This window comes from Berghia stephanieae, chromosome 4 (genome assembly GCF_034508935.2).
Source record: "Berghia stephanieae isolate SIO BIC M18660-M18661 chromosome 4, UCSD_Bste_1.3, whole genome shotgun sequence".
NCBI lineage: Eukaryota > Metazoa > Mollusca > Gastropoda > Nudibranchia > Aeolidiidae > Berghia > Berghia stephanieae.
In genome coordinates, this window is record NC_088363.1 from 76,194,153 (window position 1) to 76,214,974 (window position 20,822).

Below are 20,822 nucleotides of genomic sequence, written 5' to 3' on the forward strand. Positions count from 1 at the left end.
GTATAATGTTACCAGCTAGTGTGGGGAGTACCTCGTCTTGTTGATAATCAAATGACCGACAGGGATAAAGTGAAACGAAGTTTGGAATAAGTTTTTTCTCTGACAATGTTACAAAAATTGTGCACGTCACATTTGTGGTTGACGTGTCAATGAAATATTGTCTTGTTTTTCTCTGCCAACTTACTCCACTAGATCCCATTCTTATGTTTACAGAAAACATATTGATTTCATAATAAAATCCATTCAATGAAATGTCTAATTTTGTTTGACCGTACTTTATTATAACATCATTTCATGGGTTTCTAATGAAAGATAACAATAAGATGCAAGTTTGAAAACTTTTGAGATCGTGATATTTGAACGACTTTGGTATGACCGACATTAGTTTCTTAACCAAAAGACGATTAAATTAGGGTTTTGTTTCTGTTGCTTATAAATTTTCGAATGTTTCGGATTTCTGCTTCGTATTGAAACGTGTCACACTTTCATCTGTGTTTTTTCCCTGCACCCAAAATAAATATATTTCCGGGCAGTATTACATACAACATACTTTTACTGTGCATATTAATATTATTTATGTTCTATTTATTTTCTTTTCTGTTCTCACATATTTACATGACTTGAGTGGGTTTGCTTCAACAAATCTGAAGTGTTCGAGTGGTTGTCCTGTTCATACACTTGAAAAATGTTGTGCTGAAAAATAAACTAAACAAATGCTCTGGTATTAAGTCTGGGTTATGTACTCAACTATCTTACGTGCTCATACACACCGAATGAATTACCAGGCTTAGTAATAATGCACGCTTTTCTTAATGACCAAATATGGCCTTAATGTATAAAGACAGTTTAAAAAATCAACCAAATTGTCACAATTTGTAGTAAGCTATAATATGGAAGATGCTGGACGAGAGTTTCCGTTTTAACTAGAGAATTTTCACTTAAACTATCGATCGATTGAACAAACTCCCCAACCCGTCAAAACGTCTTAAGCCAGAGACTTCTGTTAAGTTAGAGGACAGCATAATTAACAACTATTAGATTTCCTTTCATCTTTTCGTTATCATCAAGTAGTGTCAGTCTGTGGCAGACATTGGCAACATCGCTATCTAAATCCTTCCTGTCCTCTGGTTAGCTCATCAAGAAGTCGATGTTTGTTGCATTCATCTCTCTGGTTAATGTCCACAAAACTGTGACATAAGCAAATTAACGATTACGTTCCCGACTTACAACGATCGACGAGCGACGAGGAAGAAAACGAAGATCTGTGATCAGAGTCTTAGGAGAGATTTTTGTTTTCTTTCTCGTCGCTCGTCGATCGTTGTAAATTGGGTACGTAATCGTTAACTTGGTATTGTCTGTCCGCTGACAACCTCTCCTTCGTTTCCCATCAATTCACCTGAAGTCGGAGGGAACAAAACCACGTCCTTGCTAACTGACGCTATACGTTTAGTTACAAAACTCATAACATCCACCAGCCTCATATAACGTACCGACATGGAAAACTATGTGCAATGGTGCAACCTTAATCGTTAATAGTCTGATTAATATAATTTAGTGACTATATAAACATTTAGGGTTACCTATAGACAGAACGAAGATGACTTCATTCAGGTCTTTGCTGCTTTTGCTTTTTGCCATCCGCGTTTATGAGAAATTCTCACTAAACTGTATTAACCAGACTGACTCTAAACGTTCAAGATTACACATAATTTTGTGTGTTGGTCCGTTATACTTCCGGATGGTAATGCTGTGAGCTTCTTAGACATGCGCATCCTATCTATAGTTTTGTGTGTTTGGACGTTATATCCTGTTGGCGGATGCTGTGAGTATTTTAACTAAACACACAACATTGATTAGAATCGAAAGTATATGTTTAAGTAAAGCACTCACTAGCTCCACTCATCACACCAATCGCACCAACACACAAAACTGTATGTAACCTTAAACGTTTATAGAAGGAACGAAATTGACGTCACTTAGCTTTGTTATTTTTTTTAGACAGCCATTTTGGTAAACAGTTCTCGTCAAATTATATCAATCGGACTCAAGATTACACGTGGTTTTGTGTTTTGGTACGTTGTATCTGACTGGCGGATGATGCTAGTATTTTTACCTAAACGCATAGCATCAATGGTCTGATTGAGAGAATCTAGTTAAAACTGATCACACAACCGGCCATCTAAAAACAATAATAGAGAACAGAGAGTCACCGACTTCATTCAACCAGCAAAAGAAAGATTGAAGGTGACGTAACTCAGGCCTTTGTTATTGATATTTGCCATCCATGTTTGTGAGTAATTCTCCCTAAACTAATTAATCAGACTATAAACGTTTAAATTTACACATAGTTTTGTGTGTTGGTCAGTTATACTTCCGGATGGCAATGTTGTGAGCTTCTTAGTCACGCGCAAACTGTCTATAGATAGTATTCGCTTGGCTAAGAAGCTCAGAACATTGCCATCCGGAAGTATAACGGATCAACACACAAAACAGTGTGTATCCATGAACGTTTATAGTCGGGTGAATACAGTTCAGTGAGCATTACTCATAAACGCGGATGGCAAAAAACAATAACAAAGACCTGAGTGACGTCATCTTCGAACTATCTATATTTGTCCTAGAGGGTTTGAGGCTACGTCACAAATACCGTGATCTGATTGATAAAAAAAGGAACTGGTTAATTCTCTCCAGCAAGAAATCTTTCCCGTTTGGTACAGCCTTTTCTGAATATAGATAGATAGTATGCGCTTGGCTCAGGCTTGGCTAAGAAATTCACAACATTGCCGTCACGGAATAATGTCGAGACTGATTGGACACCTAAAAGTGAATTTAGAATCAAAGTATCTAATAAGAAATACGAACTTAGACTTTGAGCCCTTTGCAATGTAAGAAATGGTATTTATAGATAGTATGCGCTTGGCTGAGAAGCTCACAACATTGCCACCCGGAAGTATAACGGACCAACACACTTCTTCTTCTAGGTTCCATGCCTGGTCCAGGCTTCGGATACTGCATGAATTATCTCTCTCCATTCCTCCCTGTCTCTTGCTTTTTCAAACAGCTCTTGGATTGTTAGGTTGGTGAAGCCCTTCAGTTGGTCTATGAGTGTTTTTCTTTGTCTCCCCCGGGCGCGTTTACCAGGTATTTTTCCACAACTTGCCAGGTACTCATTCTTATCTTTCCTTACTATGTGTCCGAAAAACAAACAGATGTCGTTCGGGATTAGATTCCGAGTCTTGAAGTGCTACGTGTGGCCAATCTTGTTCTACGGATGCGAAAGCTGGACTACAAATGCAGAAACACAAAAGAACATTGAAGCTTTTGAAATGTGGTGCTTGAGAAGGATGCAGAGAATATCGTATACCGCACACAAAACGAACGAAGAAGTGCTAAAACAAACATACCAACAAAGGAAACTAATGCCCTTAATAGTGGATCGACAACCAACACACTAAGCTATGTGTAACCTTGGTCGTTTATAGTCTTGTTAATGGAGTTTAGTGAGAATTACTCATAAACGCGGATGGCAAAAAACAACAACAAAGACCAGGATGATTGAAACACTACAGACACATGAGGTAATGTGGTCGTGGTGTTGTTAAGATGAATAAACAAAAACCTGTCCTGTTTTGTTGATAAAAGGGAAACCTGAAACGTCCATTTATCTGTTTCGTATATTAAATTGAAGCTTACATTCACTTTCACATTGTTATTTATTTCTTTGAGCTTCGAGCAGCAACGTTTACATCGATAGATAGCGGTCATCTGCTCGACAAACAATGTTATGTCTACCTCAGGATAATAAAAACAACGCCGTTCGCTCGTGATTTGTTATGAGTTGTTTCGTTGTGCAACTCCACATTGGCGTAAACTCTGAAAAAAATACATATAAAACATTTTGGCCAGAAAACTTTTCCGTCAAAAATCGGTCGTCAATCGTGACCATATAAAAAAAAAAAACTCTCACACCTGGGACTTTCTTGAACAAGTATTATTATTATTATCATTATTATTATTGTTTTATTATTATTATTATTATTATTATTATTATTATTATTATTATGTTATTATTATTATTATTATTATTATTTTATTTTCATATCATTATTTATTATTTTATTATTATTATTATTATTATTATTATTATTATTATTATTATTATTATTATTATTATTATTATTATTATTATTATTATTATTATTATTATTAATATTATTAGCTGCACTGTTGCTCTGTTCTGAATGTTTAATGTGCAAGAATGTTATCATAACAAAGTGAAATATTTTAGACACCCTTTAGATAAACAAATTGTGTTGTTATGAAAAAGAAAAGGCCCTCATGATATATCGTGTGAAAACATTTCCTGTTGGGACTGTTCGAGCGTGATAATTCATCATAATAATATTATTATGTTTGTGGGAGAGTAAATTGTGTTTGTGGGAGAGGAATAAATGTGAAATGGGACTAGGACTAGTTATAAGTCGATGTTAGTAGTTTTAGACTAATATCAAATAGACGAAAACTAGTGACAAATCAATGGGATTGGTCTATATTAAGTTTTCGTCAAACCGAGTCATCGATCACATTGTTGCTGTCTAATGATGGGATAGATCTATTTCTTGATAAATGTAAACACGCTGTTTGTTTTTGTTTTGTTTTTTTATAAAACCCATGGGTCAAGCTAATTAACATGTTCTATTGTGATGTTGGGTATTTCGAAAACTGTGAACACTTTTCATTATGTGGGTCATTTTAAGCATATTTTGCAATGTGACCAATGACTCGAGCACATGAAAAATTATATAGATTGTCCCTATTAAGTGTTAATAATCTGCTCTCTTTCATGCAGTGTTTTCACGGAATAATGGATATACAGTAATATGGAATGCTGGAATTTTAAAAATATATATGTTAAAATTCTACGATTCAAAATTAATCCCTGCAGCAGCAGCAATCATGAAGAATATCACCATGTATTTTCCTTTACATATTCATCTTTTATTGTCTCTCTGGCTGTTTCAAACGGTAACACCTGAAAATGGTAAAGATAATTTTACACTAATTTAATGCATGGATTGAGTCTTAGTGTGTCAACCTGAGCTTTTATACAGGACAATATCCACTTAATGTGCTCAATGTGCTTTATAAAGTGTTCAAAGTCAACAGCTCTTTGTTATTGTTTTTAGACAGGCATTTTGATGATTAGTTCTCATTATGTTATATCAATAACATAGTCTTGTGTGTGGGTATGTTATACCTGACTGGCAGATGTTGTGAGTAATTTACCTAAACGCATATCATAATAAGTGGTTTACAAATAAGTTAATCAATGAGTGAAATAAAAGACCACAAAGCCGCAATCAGTAGAGCACCATAAGAATACTTAATAGACACACAAACCCGAGTCTTATTGTTGATAGCGTAGGTATTTTTAAAAAGTCACAGGTCTTCAGCTTATTTGAGCATTTTACTCACTTGCTTGAGGACTTATACAGAGCAATATCCGCTAAAGCAGCTCAACGCGTTATGCAAGAGGTCCCTAGCCGACCGACAGCAATACTTAACATGTCGGACCAGATATAACACCTGTTAGGTGATATTTCTTTTTTTTTCCTACAGAGACAACTCTGTTAACGACCATGCACTCATTTTACACCTACAGTGAGAGAATGTGAGTAAATAATCCTTTCCAAGGACTCAACTATGCGCCACTCAGAGCGGGACTCGAAACCTGGGCCTTGCTGTGAGACTCGAGATGAACCCAATAGGTAAAGCTGCGGTCCAACGTAACCCCCCAAGTACTTCGGATTCGGCTCATATGTGAGAGGCTAGTCCCTGACGAGGGCGTTCAGTTTAAGGGTATGCCAGCCACTGCATAAGTGGAATACAGTAGCCACAGTTTTTGAAGTGTTCTTTATCAGGTACCACTTGTCAAAGTAGTATTTAAGTCTGGTGACGTCCTCACTGAGTACGCTCTCGAGACAGGTCCACACTTTACTTTGAGTAACGAGTACCCAGTCGTCTGCGTATCCCAGCCTCAGGGAGGAAGTGTTCGGCATGTCGCGAATGTAGACATTAAATAACATTGGCGCCAGAACAGATCCCCGAGGGATACCCATTTCTCAGTTTCACGACTTTGCTCGTGGCCTCTCTCAGAGCGACGTGGAATTGTCTTTCCCCTAAAATTGAAGAGAACAGCTTCAATGTCTTTTTGCACCTCATGATCTTTGCAAGTTTGAGCATCAACCCTTCGCACCGGACCGGACCGTATCATATACCACCGATGGGTTTATAAATACAGCACCAGTTTGCTCTTTCCTTCTTCAATATGCTCTGGAAGGGAAATGACCTGCTCCGTGGTGCACCTCCCTTCCCTGAAGACAACCTGCTTAGGTGGCAGGCAGCGTCTAGGATGGCCCTCATCGGTTCAATAGCACACGCTCCAAAAGTTTTTACAAGCAGCTCAGAAGTGATATGGGTCTGTGCCTGTCGGCCACCTTAACCGGTTTCCCTGGCTTCAGGATGGCAACTTTCTTAGCGTGCTTCCACATTTGTGGAAGCTTTCCTTTTGCAAGGACGTCAGACATTGCCTCTGCCAACCAGGCCTGTGCCCTGGGGCCCAGATGCGTCACCATATCGGTATATATGCCATATATCCCTGCTGCCTTGCCGTTCTTTACATCGCTAATGGCTGCACCCACTTTTCGGGGACTTAACGGGGATGTCCAGTGTCTCTTTGTTCGCAGGTAGCAAATATGAAGTAGTACTGTATGTCCTGCGGACACCGCACTCAAATACTGCTTCGGGACCCATCTGCTACGGATCTTTACTTTCTTGGTAATTGTGTCTCACATTCTGGTGCAGCCTTCGCGAAATTCCGGTCAGGATCCAATTTCTTTATCAGTCGCCAAGCCTGTGGGCTAGAGTATGTAAAGTCGAGACTTTCCAGTCACCTATCACCATTAAGTTGGGACGTTCGCAAATTTCTCGACCGCGCTAACGACCCTTGCAAATGATCGAGGTAGTATTTGGCTATGCTGACGACCGCTTCGCCATTGATATTGAGAACTAGACAGAACCATGATAGATAGTAGTATGGATACCAGGATGACCTAAGCCATTCGGGAACCAGGATTGAATCTCCATTCCGTTCATGCTTACCACGTCAGGCCGACGCGAGGCGCCCGAAATCGGCTGGCCCTCCAGGATGGTCTCGTGACGGTCGACCGGTTAGCTTTTGCCGTTTGGTAAGCACTTAAACACCTATGAATACGTCAAGGCGGTGATGCATTAGGGGAGTGTGCGAAGGCAAAAGTCAGGACCCCGTAGCCGTAGTGTCTCTTCTAAAAAAATCGCAGTTATTCATTGAAGAGGGGTTAGCCTGGTGAGTAAAGCGTTGCACAATAATGCTTTGACAGTCTGAGCCTAACATCAAACAATAACGCGCGTTTGTTTTTTAATGTGCATTGGCATTTTACAGATCTGAACAAGTGTGTATGAAAGGTGCCAGACAAAGCAAGAAAGAAAAATACTGAAAAAGAAATCCCAAAAATCAGTCTACCTCGACTAGGAATCGAACCTCAGACTTTCTGATCACCAGTCACACGTGCTACCATTACCCAAGTGTGATTAATCCCCAGTCGAGGTAATGATTTTTGGGATGTTTTTTTTTTCATGTATTTTTAAAAAAAATGTAATATTGCCTAACAGACGTCATGTGTCGTCCTACATGTTACGTGTTGCTGTTTGCTAGGGACCCCTTGTAAATCGCTTTGAGCTATAAAAAAGCTCAAGTTTGTTTATTTTCTAATCGATATTGATTTAAAAAGGAATCCTGGGGTTAACTACTCATTAATCACAATAAATTCTTCCTAAACCAGATAATCGGTGGTTGCAAGAAAGGAATTACAAAAAGGGCAATGATAGTGATCCTTACGTACGAGTTGACACATGCACTGTTGACAATGGGAACCTTCTGTACGCCAACATGGGTCAAATCTGTTATTGTCGTGCTATAAATTATCCTGACTCCGTTTCAGTTCGATGGTTTGATTGCGTCAAAGGCAAGCTTTTGATTCATGGAAAAACTGTCGCTCCTTTAATTCTAACCCCTGACCTCGTCGGTAAGTACTGGATGAAAATGTATCTATTATACGTGGCTTTGTGGTCTTGTGTATGTTACTCAACCTCTGACCTGTAAGTTCCTGGCTGGAGTCCCACTTTGGCCAGCATTTAATTGAGTCTTTGAAAAAATCTCTTAACTCACATTTTCTCATCGTAAGTTTCCTTCAGAGCCATGAGGCCCATGGATCCGGAGTTTATCCCGATTTCTATAGCATGCAATGGACAATAGCAATTTCTTGCTACCCTTTAGATATGACACTAGTCTATCGCAGAGTACTTTCCGTCAGATCAAACAGGTCCAACTACCCAATCACAAAAACAAATCTCGACTGCACCCGGAGTCGATCTAGGCCATTTTGCGTGAGAAGTGAGTGATATCTACAACTTGAGCTAACGGGACACACATTCTCTCATTGTGTAAAATGAGTAATTGGCTGGTAAAATCGTTATCTGCCGATAAAACAAATGGTGAGCGCCATACTGGTGTCATGCCTTGTCGTATATGTTAAGCGTTGCTATTTGCTTCGGATCCCTTATTACATGGCTTAAATAGATATTGCGTTATATATGTTCGTGTTTTAATTTATCCAAACAATGTTGCATTAAATCACAGGAATGTTTTATTTTGATGGAATGATGTATTGTAAAGAATGGCTTTTAAACGATGATAATGCCAAGCAAGTATTCTTCTAAAACACAGGATTATCTTATTTTAGAGGGATGATGCATTGTAAAGAATAGGTTTTAAAAGATGATAATGCCTAGTATTCTTCTTAAACACATGATTTCTTATTTTAGAGGGATGATGCACTGTAAAGAATGGCATTTCTAAGATGATAATGTAGCAATGAGTATGAAAAATGTTTTTTTCTCTTTTTGAATAAAATTTTGTCTAAAATCAAAGCCCTATCTCCGCTGAGTAAAAATGTTTTTGAATTTTGAAAATCCATTCATAAATAAACAAGTTATGCAGTTTCAAAGGTGTCATTTATTTGGATGACCTGCAAAGAGGAAAAAAACGCGAAAATATGGGACGCTTTTTCGGCATTTTTTTCGACCTTTGGTTGTATCTTGCGTAATAAATGAATTAAAAGATTGAAACTTGAAGAGCAAATTAGGATGGTGTTTTGTAAAATACGGGAAAAGTACTCGTCATATTCATATGAAATTTTACAACCAAAAAGAAGAAATGTTCATGTATTACCTTGTCAGCGACAAAACCTCCACGCCCGGTAGTTTTAGAAATATTTTACTCCAAAGAGTAAAAATCTATTTTTAACGGTCTTCTGGTAATCGCACGAGTTTTGTCGCTTGACATAATCTAAAATGACCTTTTTTCTAACTGTGTGCCAACTTTCAGTCATATTCATCGATAAACAGCGTCGTAATTAATATTTTAAAATAGCATATACGAAACGGCTTCGACCCATATTTTGACGCGAATTCGGGCACTTCGTGAGCGAAAAAGAGGCCCAAAGATTTGTGCGGGATAGTCATTGCTTGATAATGCCAAGTAGTCTTCTTAAGCACAGGAATGTCCTATTTTAAGAGGAAGATGCACGGTAAAGAATGGCATTTAACCGATAATAATATCAAGTATTATTCACAAACCAGATAATCAGTGGCTGCAAGATAGGAAGTAAAGGGCAAGGATGGTGATCCTTTCGTAAGAGTTGACATATTATGCTCTCGATATTTTTCTAAGTATACTATGACCAATTTTGTTGCAATAAACAAATCAAGACACATAAAAGGAAACTAGCTAGAATTTCTAATCGACAAGAAACGTCAACATTCTGATCCTCGAGAGGTCCCAGGTTTTAGAACTTTTGCCAAGATGAGGGTCGTTTTATACTGTCGATGTTTGAAGGACGCGTTTTCTGGGCAAATGTTTAAATACGTGTCTTTCCAAAGTACGGCAATTAACTGGTTAAAAGCATTCGAGGGGAAAATATCTTGATGTTAATGGATATTTTAATCCACCACAATGAAAATTTATTCAAACTTTGCACTATCTTCCAACTTAAGTCCATTCATTACATGTGTTATGGATATGAATCACTTGGTAAAAGAAGTTAGAGAAAACTTAAGAAGAAAAATTCAACATCTTAGATTGCATGTCAGCAAATCCGTCGTTTTAAAAATTACAAAATAATTCTTAGACACCAATAAAGTTGCACTGAGCTAGAGAGGAAAAGAAACAAATTATAGATTTCTATCGCTCGTAGGCGAAAGAAATACTACCATTTTTTATTAAATTGAAGAGGAGTGAAGAACAGCATCGAACGTGCTCACAGAAAGTCAGTAAGATTAAATCAATAGATAGATAGATTTGTATTCCACAGAGGTCGAATTCTAGCAGAAAATAGAAAACAGATAAGATACATCTGGTGTCTGAGGGTGTGTTCCCCAGCAAAACTACTCCTGTTATGAACAACATTGGGAAACGCTTATTAAAAACAAACAGAAGATCAACTCAATGAATGCACAAGACAACATAAACCCGATCCACAAAATTCGGCCACAATAGACAAAATTGTAGGTTGGGACGGGAGCATTCGATGGAAGGAGATACACGAAGCTATCTACCATACAATTAGAACATGTGGACCATGAGGATAGAATTAATAAGCAGACATATTAAAACAGATAATAACAGGTTGCAGAGATATTAAAAAGCGTCTTTACAGGGTTTGAGAATAAGAAATAAGTTTCAAATGCACGAAAGAAAGAAGCCATTGTTATTATTGCCAAGAAAAGAGACTCCACAAAATAGGGACAAGAGAGAAATTAATTGATAACCTGCTCTCTGGTATTTGAAAGAGTTCTTGTCATGTATGACTAAGATACATGACTAAAAGTCATTGACAGAATAATAAAAAAAGACAAATCAGGTTTTTGAAGTGGCAGAGGCTTCACAGATCAAATTTATTTGTTCAAATTATTTTCGATCAATGTAAGTATAAAGCATGAACCACCGTTTCATAACAATTTCTATTTTTAATATTCACATAAACTTACGTCTTTTAATGTTGTTTTTTTTTTGGGGGGGGGGGTGTTGGTTAATTCGTAATAAACCAAATAAGAACTGAAAACATGCATATATTGCAAACTCTTTTTTCTTTTAGACTTGACAGTCAATTTGAAATCAGCAATTTAGAAGTTCACATTTGCCATATGAGGAAATTAATCAAATATCTACAATGTTTTTCGTTTCAGGAAGAGAAAAAGAAATTTGTTGTCAAGTCTTAATCAAGGGAATCGTTGGATCCACAGAGAGACTGCCACAAATGCTTTGTAAGATTCTGCGTACCTTCGAATGGATTTTATATAGACTACGTTTTTACATGGATAATATGTTATGCTTTTAGTGTAGAATATTGATTTTTTAAGAATTCTAGATAGATGGGCTAAATGTTGAATTTAAAATAGACGTCTAGACGTCTAGACAATAAATTTTCTACAAGTCATTTATGCAGGACAAAATATAGGTTATCAGAGGATAAAAAATACGTGTTTTTTTCCTTTAAAGAAAAATCTGATGATATTTAGAAGCGATCTCAATCTTAGAAAAAAAATATTCTATAACAATTATAAACATTATATATAATTCGGAGGCCTCGTCCTCTCGTGTTAATGATTTACTTCTTGTTGTTTTTTTGTTTTGTTTTTTTTTTGTGTGTGATACAGGCGAGGGTTCACATTGGAGAATCTCTCTCTCTTCATCTTAGATGCCTTTCGCGTCTCGACCGAAAGATCGGGTCGCCTTGGCTGTTTCCAGTATTTCCTGTGTGAGGTGTCTCCAATATTGCCGGTCCTCTGCTAGGGTTCTCAGATTTTCAAGGTCCCCTTGACACCTGTTGACATTGAGCTTCGGCTCAGTGGATAGTCTTATGTTTCCATTTATTCACTATGTGGAATCTTTAATTGGAGAATATAGGTTTAAATATTCCCAAGTATTGGGTAACCTCTATGGTGTAATGGTAGCACGTCTGACCGGTAATCGGGAGGTCTACGTTTCGATCCTTATCGAGGGAGGCTGATTGTTTGGAATGGTTTTTATCTTGTGTTTTTCTTTCTCCTTCGTTTGGCACTGATTCATATACATTTTCTCAGATCTTTTATGAAATGTCATATTATAAGTAACAGTATGTTGTATATCAACTATGTATCTAGGATTGATAATCATATCACCATACCTGAATCTTGGCACATAAATTCATCAACAGATGTGGTATGTCTTTTGTAAACTCAAGTATAAAGGTATTAATCGGTCAATTTAACAATTCTCACTCCGCGGCAAATAGCCAAGCAATAAATATGGTACAAAATCATCTCTAATCATAATCGTTTTTTCTTCTTTTTTTTCAGATGGTCCAGGAAAAGTGATCCTCACTATCCAAAACTCAATCGATCAATTATATACCTCAAAAATATGTCCACAAATATTACTTTATACATGTCGTGTACCAACGAAAGGCGTTTTCCCTGAAGCAAATGTTATATCTGAAACTAAACTTTCAAAACTCATCGCGGCAAAATATTCACTCGGACAGTCGGAGACCACTCACTCAATCTCCAAGAGTAGGATCTCTCCAATTGGCCGTTTACGAATTGTTGAGGAATTCGATTCATATACCTTCAAAAAGACACTTACATTCCCAGGAATACTGGCGGTCACTTGCAATGCAACTAATGCGGTCTTAAAAAATATTTATGCTACTGATAAACAAGAGTTTCAGATTAAAGGTGTGACAAATATGATGCATGATTGAATTGATATCATAATATTAATTTTACCACCACCACCACCACCACATCTTACACACCCACACCACCACCACCAAACACACTAGAATAACAACCTCTCACTAACACTATCTACTACTACTACCTACTACCACTACTACTCACTACACCACACTACTACTCACTACTACTACCTACTACACTACTACTATATTATCTACTACTACTACTACTTACTATACTCATATATATATACTATTTATACTACTATATATATACACTATACTACTCTACTACTACTACTACTACTACTACTCTACTACTACTACTCTACTACTACTACTACTACTACTACTACTACTACTGCTACTATACTACTACTACTACTACTACTACTACTACTACTGCCACTACTACTACTACTACTACTACTACTACTATACTACTACTCGCCATATACTACTACTACTACTACTACTACTACTACTACTACTACTACTACTACTACTACTACTACTACTACTACACTATCTAAGGCTATACCTTATACAAAACTTTTTCAAAGGTCAATCGATGAACAATCAGTGCCAGTACTTTGGAAAACATCGATTGTCGTTCCAGTTCCAAAAAAGCGTTGTCCGACCGTATGAACGACTTCCGTCCAGTGGCGCTTACATCGCTTGTAATGAAATGTTTAGAAAACATTTTAAAATCTGAGCTCTACAAAAATGTTATGACCTGAAATTGCTAGATCCGTACCAATTTGCATACCAGCAACATCCAGTGTAGAAGACGCACTATTAACCGCCACAAATTCGATCTCAAAACACCTTGACCAAACGCCCTCGAATTACGCCAGAATCCTGTTTGTCGAATTTTCGTCAGCTTTTAATGCCATGAACACAGATATTTTGCTTCAAAAGTTGTGCAACATGGATATTCCAAACTACCTTATTAAATGGTATAAAGAGTTTCTGACCCATAGACCGCAATGTGTAAAATTGGGTGAACATATCTCCAACAAAGAACGTTGTCGAACGGATGTCCCCAAGGCTGCGTGAGTTCCCCAATCCTGTACATCTTATACACCAACGACTGCAGACCATCCTTTGAAAATTGTTTTATAGTGAAATATGCAGATGATACTGCTATTCTTGGCTTATTAAAAGATAAAGTTACCGAAAAGAATTATTTCAAACAAATAAATATATTCACCGATTGGTGTAAACAAAATCAGCTTGAATTAAATGTTGAAAAAAACGAAAGAACAGGTGTTTGGTGTAAAAAATAAAAACGACTTAAAGTGTGTGGCGATCGGTAAAGATGATGTTGAGATAGTTGACTATTTAAATATTTAGGAATAACCATTGATAGTTCCCTCAATTTCTCTCAACATATTAATATAATATCTAAGAAAGTTGCCCAAAGATTATACATCCTAAGGAAATTGAGAACATTTCAAGTAAGGAAGAAAACTATGTTAAGAGTTTATGACTCATTGATTAAAAGTGTAATTGCGTTTGGCTGCACCATATGGTTTGGAGGATGCCGACTTAAAATAAATCAAAATTTCAAAATCTATCAAAGAGGCATCAAAAATAATAAACCATCCTCTTGATGGAGTAGAAGGAATTCATGGAAAAGCAATAGAAAGGAAAGCATTCTCAATTACCAACAATAAAAACATATTTTATACCATGAATTTAGTCTTTTACCATCTGAGAGAAGGTTTTGTCAGATTAAATATAGAACTAACAAGTATAAATCAACGTTCGTTCCATCAGCAATAAAAATTTTGAATATTTCATATGGTACAGAAAAACCAAGGATTGATTCGTTGACTGATTAACTGATTAATTTATTTAATGTAAGATTAACTGACCAATTGATAATGATGATAATTTTTGGTGTCGGATTGTCACAATCGTAACAAATTGAAAACGAAATGAATATGTTTATGTTGTGTATATCGCACGTGTGAAAGAAAGAGAGGAAGAGAGAGAGAGAGAGAGAGAGAGAGAGAGAGAGAGAGAGAGAGAGAGAGAGAGAGAGAGAGAGAGAGAAGAGAGAGAGAGAGAGAGAGAGAAAATAAGTAGGAGTGAAATATGCATGTTCAGATGTTACGTTATCGTTAACGATTGATAATATGAAATAAAGACAAATATTGATATTATGATTAAGTTATCTATTAATTTTTTATTATATTATTATTATATTATTATTATATTAATTATTATTATCATATATTATTATTATTATTATTATTATTATTACTACTATATTATAATATACTTATTACTATATTATATTATATATTATCTATATTATATTACTATATCTATCTATATACTATCTATACTACTACTACTACTACTACTACTACTACTACTACTACTACTATACTACTACTACTACTACTACTTACTATCTACTACTACTACTATACTACTACTATACTACTACACTACTACTACTACTACTACTACTACTACTACTACTACTACTACTACTCACTACTAACTATACTACTACTACTACTACTACTACTACTACTACTACTACTACTACTACTACTACTACTACTACTACTACTACTACTACTACTATACTACTACTACTACTACTACTACTACTACTACTACTACTTACTAACTACTACTACTACTACTACTACTACTACTACTACTACTACTACTACTACTACACTACTACTACTACTACTACTACTACTACCTAACTACTACTAACTCACTACTACTACTACTACTACTACTCACTACTACTACTACTACTACTACTACTACTACTACTATACTACACTACTACTACTACTACTACTACTACTACTACTATACTACTACTACTAACTACTACTACTACTACTACTACTAATCTACTACTACTACTAACTACTACTACTACTACTTACTACTACTACCTATACTATTACTACTACTACTACTACTACTACTACTATACTACTACTACACTACTCTACTACTATACTACTATTACTACATACTAACTACTACTAATCTACTACTACTACTACTAACTAGCCACTACTACTACTGCCACTACTACTACTACTACTACTACTACTACTACTACTACTACTACTACTACTACTACTACTACTACTACTACTACTACTACTACTACTACTACTACTACTACTACTACTACTACTACTACTACTGCAACTACTACTACGACCTCAAGACAACCGGGACCGGATTGATAGTAGTAGTTGTTGCTTTGTTTTCCACTTTCTTTTACCTTTGTGGGATGAAAGGTCAGTTTTAAGTATTCTCCTGTAAATTTACCCGCGGAGACAAATACACAATTTTATGACACATTCTTTTACAATTATTTGGCAATTATTTTCTTTTATTGTGAGGAAAGTAAATACATGGAACAGTTTGAAATTTATAGCTTAAGTCTCCAAAACTATCAATAATTTCAAAAATGCAATTGACAGAGATCTACATGACTTGGAATATGAATTTGATGAATAGGCATATGAATGATATATTATTTTTGATTGCCTATTAGTGCATGGGCCAGTGCGCGAAACCCTCCCTCCTCTGGGGGAGTTTTCGCCACATAGTTTTTCTGAAACAGCAATATATCTTGAGTATTAATCCGGGTGTTACCGTTTTTTCAAGTGTCATTTACGAGAGTTACGGCCCTTGAAAGGTCATTAGGTGCAATTTTTTGTGAAATCGTTTTTGTGCATAAAATGGTTGTTTATCACCTTAAAATTGTTTCACGTACAATCAATAATGGAATTTTATTGTAATTTCTCATTTTTTTGCCTCATATCATAAAATATTTTACAAAGCCATATAGCGTTTTTAAATCTTTGATAGCCATTTTCTCTAGAATTTGAAAAAAAATCCATTACAGTGTACTTGTTTCCCTTCAGGATGAATAAACAAGAGGGATTTTGCACTAGCACAATTCAGGCATGCTTCAGGGACATATAACACACATTAATCCGGGTGTTACAGTTTTTTTCAAGTATCATTTACAGGAGTTATGGCCCTTGAAAGGTCATCGGGTGCAATTTTTCGTGAACTCATTTTTGTGCATAAAATGATTGTTTATCACCCTAAAATTGCTTCAAATGCAATAAATAGTGGAATTTTATTGTCATTTCTCATTTTTTGCCTCATATCATAAAATATTTTACAAAGCTATATAGGGTTTTTAAATCTTTGATGGCCATTTTCTCTATAATATGAAAAAAATATATATCACAGTGTATTTGCTTCCTTTCAGTGATGAATAAACAAGAGGAATTTTGTACTAGCACAATTCAGGCATGATTAATGGGCATATAACACATATTTCTGAAAGTGTATCCTTTGGTGTAAGCGTAATTTTGTGATTTTTAGACTTAACCCTATTTCACACCATCAGTAATTATTCCTATTTCATAATTTTGGGGTCCAATGGACCCCCTGACTGTAAAAAAGCAATAAATACAATAACCCCTATTTCTAATGCATGGGTCTAATGGACTCCCCTATCTAAAGTGAAGAAAATAATGGAAACCCCCTATTTCTCTCTTTGGGGTCTATTGAACCCCAGTGTATTTGTTCCAAAAATCACCCATTTTTGCTGGGATAATTTCGATCTCACAGAGGAGACCACTGATGGGTCTGGCACCACACACTCTACTCATGGCATCATGATCCAAGAAATAAAAGAAGGAAACTTGGAAAGAAAAATAGAGCAACAAAATGTCACGACTGGAAAAACAAAGAAAAGGTCAGCAACTTTCAAACCCATCCAAATTTAGGAAGAGCAGAACCTTCTCTGACTGTTTCCACAACAACAGTAGAAAACAATCAAGAAAGACAGCTGCACCAAGATAATTTTCTGTGGGTGTTCTGTAGGATGAAGTTGAATTCAGACGGAGAACGTTTCCCTGGCTGGAAAGGTTGGCTTTCATCAACAACTCCAAACCCCCAAAATGAAAATGAAACCAACACGTCTTCAATTGTTGAATATATACCTGTCATCAATGCTCCCATAACTGAAGCAGCTACAGTACAGAAGGTGCTACAACAATCTTTGGAGGCAACACAAGAGCTTGGTCAGCCATATACATTTGTAACATTTGACCTTGCTGTAGCAAAGAAAGCTTACGATATTGTCTGGCAAAACCCACAGCTTTACAAAACAGTCATTATTCACCTGGGTGTCTTTCACACCATAATGTCATATCTTGGTGCCCTGGGAAAGCTCCAAAGTGGATCTGGTTTTGAAGAAATTGTGACTGAAGCAGGGCTATGTGCACATGGTTCTATGGATAGGGTTGTGAGTGGAAAGAACTACAACAGGGCTATACGAGTGCATGTGTCTGTTTTGGAGGCTCTAGAGAGGCTTCTGCTTGCAAAATTTGAGCAGGACACGGATTCAAAACTCAGTAAAGACCTCATGTCTTACATAAAGGAATTCACCGAAGGAATTTCAAGCCATACAGCTAATAAAATTCTCCAGTCAACTGTGTATGCTGAGTTATTTTCCCGGTATGAAGCCTTCAAAGAGAGTGTCCGCTCAGGAAAGTACGGAAAAACTGCACAATACTGGATCCAATACATGGACAGAGTTTGGCTTCTCCTCCAGTTTCTGCGAGCTACAAAGACAAACAACTTTCTTCTTCATATATCTTTTTTAAAAGAACTGTGCCCACTGCTTTTTACCATGAATCACCACAATTATGCCAAGTATCTCAGTGTATATTTTGTGTCACTAGCCAACCTGATTCATTCCCACCCAGAGGCAGAAGAAATGTTACAAGATATTGGATTTAGTGTCTCCAGATCAAGGACGCCTGCTGGAAGAATAGCAGTTGATATGACCATTGAACAAACAATAAACAAACATGCAAAGACAAAAGGAGGTATTGTTGGGTTCAGCAAGAGTCTTCCAGGCTATTACTGTTGGAGTGTAACAAGACACAATCGAGCAGAATATGTATCAGCAACCCAAAGAATGATCAGCAACAACAACTGTATGGATATAGACACCCACAAAGAATTGAGCCTTGCAGAAAAAAGACAAAGTGAAAAGCGAGTGCAAAAGTTCCTCCAGGCATTTTTAGCATTTATCAATCCCTTTGAAGTTGAAGATGGTCTGGTCAGTCCAGCTTCAGGAATGAAAGTGCAAGAGGATGTTGCTGATGACCTGCTAGCCGTGGAAAAAACAGGAAAAAGATTGTTTGAAAGTTTTGTTGAAAACAGACTGAAGGAAAAGACTGTAGAATTTCACAAGCCATTAGAAAGGAACAAGACCAAGACATTTGCATCATTGAGGAAAGTGGTAACAGTGAAAAAAGACATGAACGTGGTCAAAATCAAGGCACAAATAAATTTATTTGGCCAGCTTCTTGTTTTGTCCCAAGAGCACAGTGTTGATCTTCAAAAAGTTCTTCAATATCCTCTAACACCTACTCCATGGTCGCTGGCTTCATCAGATGGTTTACCTCTGAAGACCAACAAAGCAACTCTGTTGCACAAGCTCACGCCTGACAATTCATTAATGTTCGAGGATTATGCAAAAAACAAAAAAAAACAAACACCGTTTACATTGTTGATGGCAATGCACTGTTACAAACTCTGTCAGCAATCCCAAATACATTTGGTGAAGTAGCCACATTTACATTTTCCTCCTTACCACAAGCAGCTTGTGTACACTTTGTGACTGATACTTACATAGAAGATTCAATCAAAGGTTGTGAGAGATTGAGGAGAGGATCTTCTGAAGATAATGCATACTTGTTAAGAGGATCTGCAACAACAGTGCCCAGACGTTGAAAATCATTTCTCAGCTGCGTTGATAACAAAAGATCCCTTATCAGGTTTCTCCTCAAGGAATGGGAAAGTAACGAATTTGCAAAGAAACTGAAAAACAGGGAAATCTTCTTTGTCTGTGAAGAGAGATGCACCTTACTTTACAGTGACACGGATGAATTTACCACAGCTGTACCTTGTCTCATCACAGGAAGAGGCAGACACACGAATTATACTGCACTGTCAATATGCTTCCCGCCAACCAAACTGTGAAACAATGACATGAACGTGGTCAAAATCAAGGCACAAATAAATTTATTTGGCCAGCTTCTTGTTTTGTCCCAAGAGCACAGTGTTGATCTTCAAAAAGTTCTTCAATATCCTCTAACACCTACTCCATGGTCGCTGGCTTCATCAGATGGTTTACCTCTGAAGACCAACAAAGCAACTCTGTTGCACAAGCTCACGCCTGACAATTCATTAATGTTCGAGGATTATGCAAAAAACAAAAAAAAACAAACACCGTTTACATTGTTGATGGCAATGCACTGTTACAAACTCTGTCAGCAATCCCAAATACATTTGGTGAAGTAGCCACATTTACATTTTCCTCCTTACCACAAGCAGCTTGTGTACACTTTGTGACTGATACTTACATAGAAGATTCAATCAAAGGTTGTGAGAGATTGAGGAGAGGATCTTCTGAAGATAATGCATACTTGTTAAGAGGATCTGCAACAACAGTGCCCAGACGTTGAAAATCATTTCTCAGCTGCGTTGATAACAAAAGATCCCTTATCAGGTTTCTCCTCAAGGAATGGGAAAGTAACGAATTTGCAAAGAAACTGAAAAACAGGGAAATCTTCTTTGTCTGTGAAGAGAGATGCACCTTACTTTACAGTGACACGGATGAATTTACCACAGCTGTACCTTGTCTCATCACAGGAAGAGGCAGACACACGAATTATACTGCACTGTCAATATGCTTCCCGCCAACCAAACTGTGAAACAATTGTTGTCAGATCACCAGACACGGATGTCTTCTTACTTCTCCTTTCATTCTCAGAGACAATTGGAAAGACCCTGATTTTTGATACTGTGGCAACAACAGGCGACAAATCAATGTCTCTCAGATAGCAAAGACTT

General features: G+C 36.8%; 1 protein-coding gene across 6 annotated transcripts in view; it reads left to right on the top strand.

Annotated features, from left to right (window-relative positions):
- Positions 1 to 1,448: 1,448 nt before the first annotated feature.
- Positions 1,449 to 20,822, top strand: part of LOC144971262 (uncharacterized) — a 38,524-nt gene continuing 19,150 nt past the window's right edge. For 2 of the 6 annotated variants that reach the window (XM_078911859.1, XM_078911862.1), the window contains exons 1-5: positions 4,366 to 4,411; positions 4,850 to 5,041; positions 7,881 to 8,123; positions 11,344 to 11,421; positions 12,496 to 12,873. In XM_078911859.1, the coding sequence (XP_078767985.1) occupies positions 4,909 to 5,041; positions 7,881 to 8,123; positions 11,344 to 11,421; positions 12,496 to 12,873 (832 nt within the window). In that variant the 5' untranslated portion in view covers positions 4,366 to 4,411; positions 4,850 to 4,908. Of the gene's footprint in view, positions 1,823 to 4,365; positions 4,629 to 4,849; positions 5,042 to 7,880; positions 8,124 to 11,343; positions 11,422 to 12,495; positions 12,874 to 20,822 lie in introns of those variants that run through there. The other 4 variants (XM_078911856.1, XM_078911858.1, XM_078911861.1 and 1 more) reach the window with 4 other exon arrangements.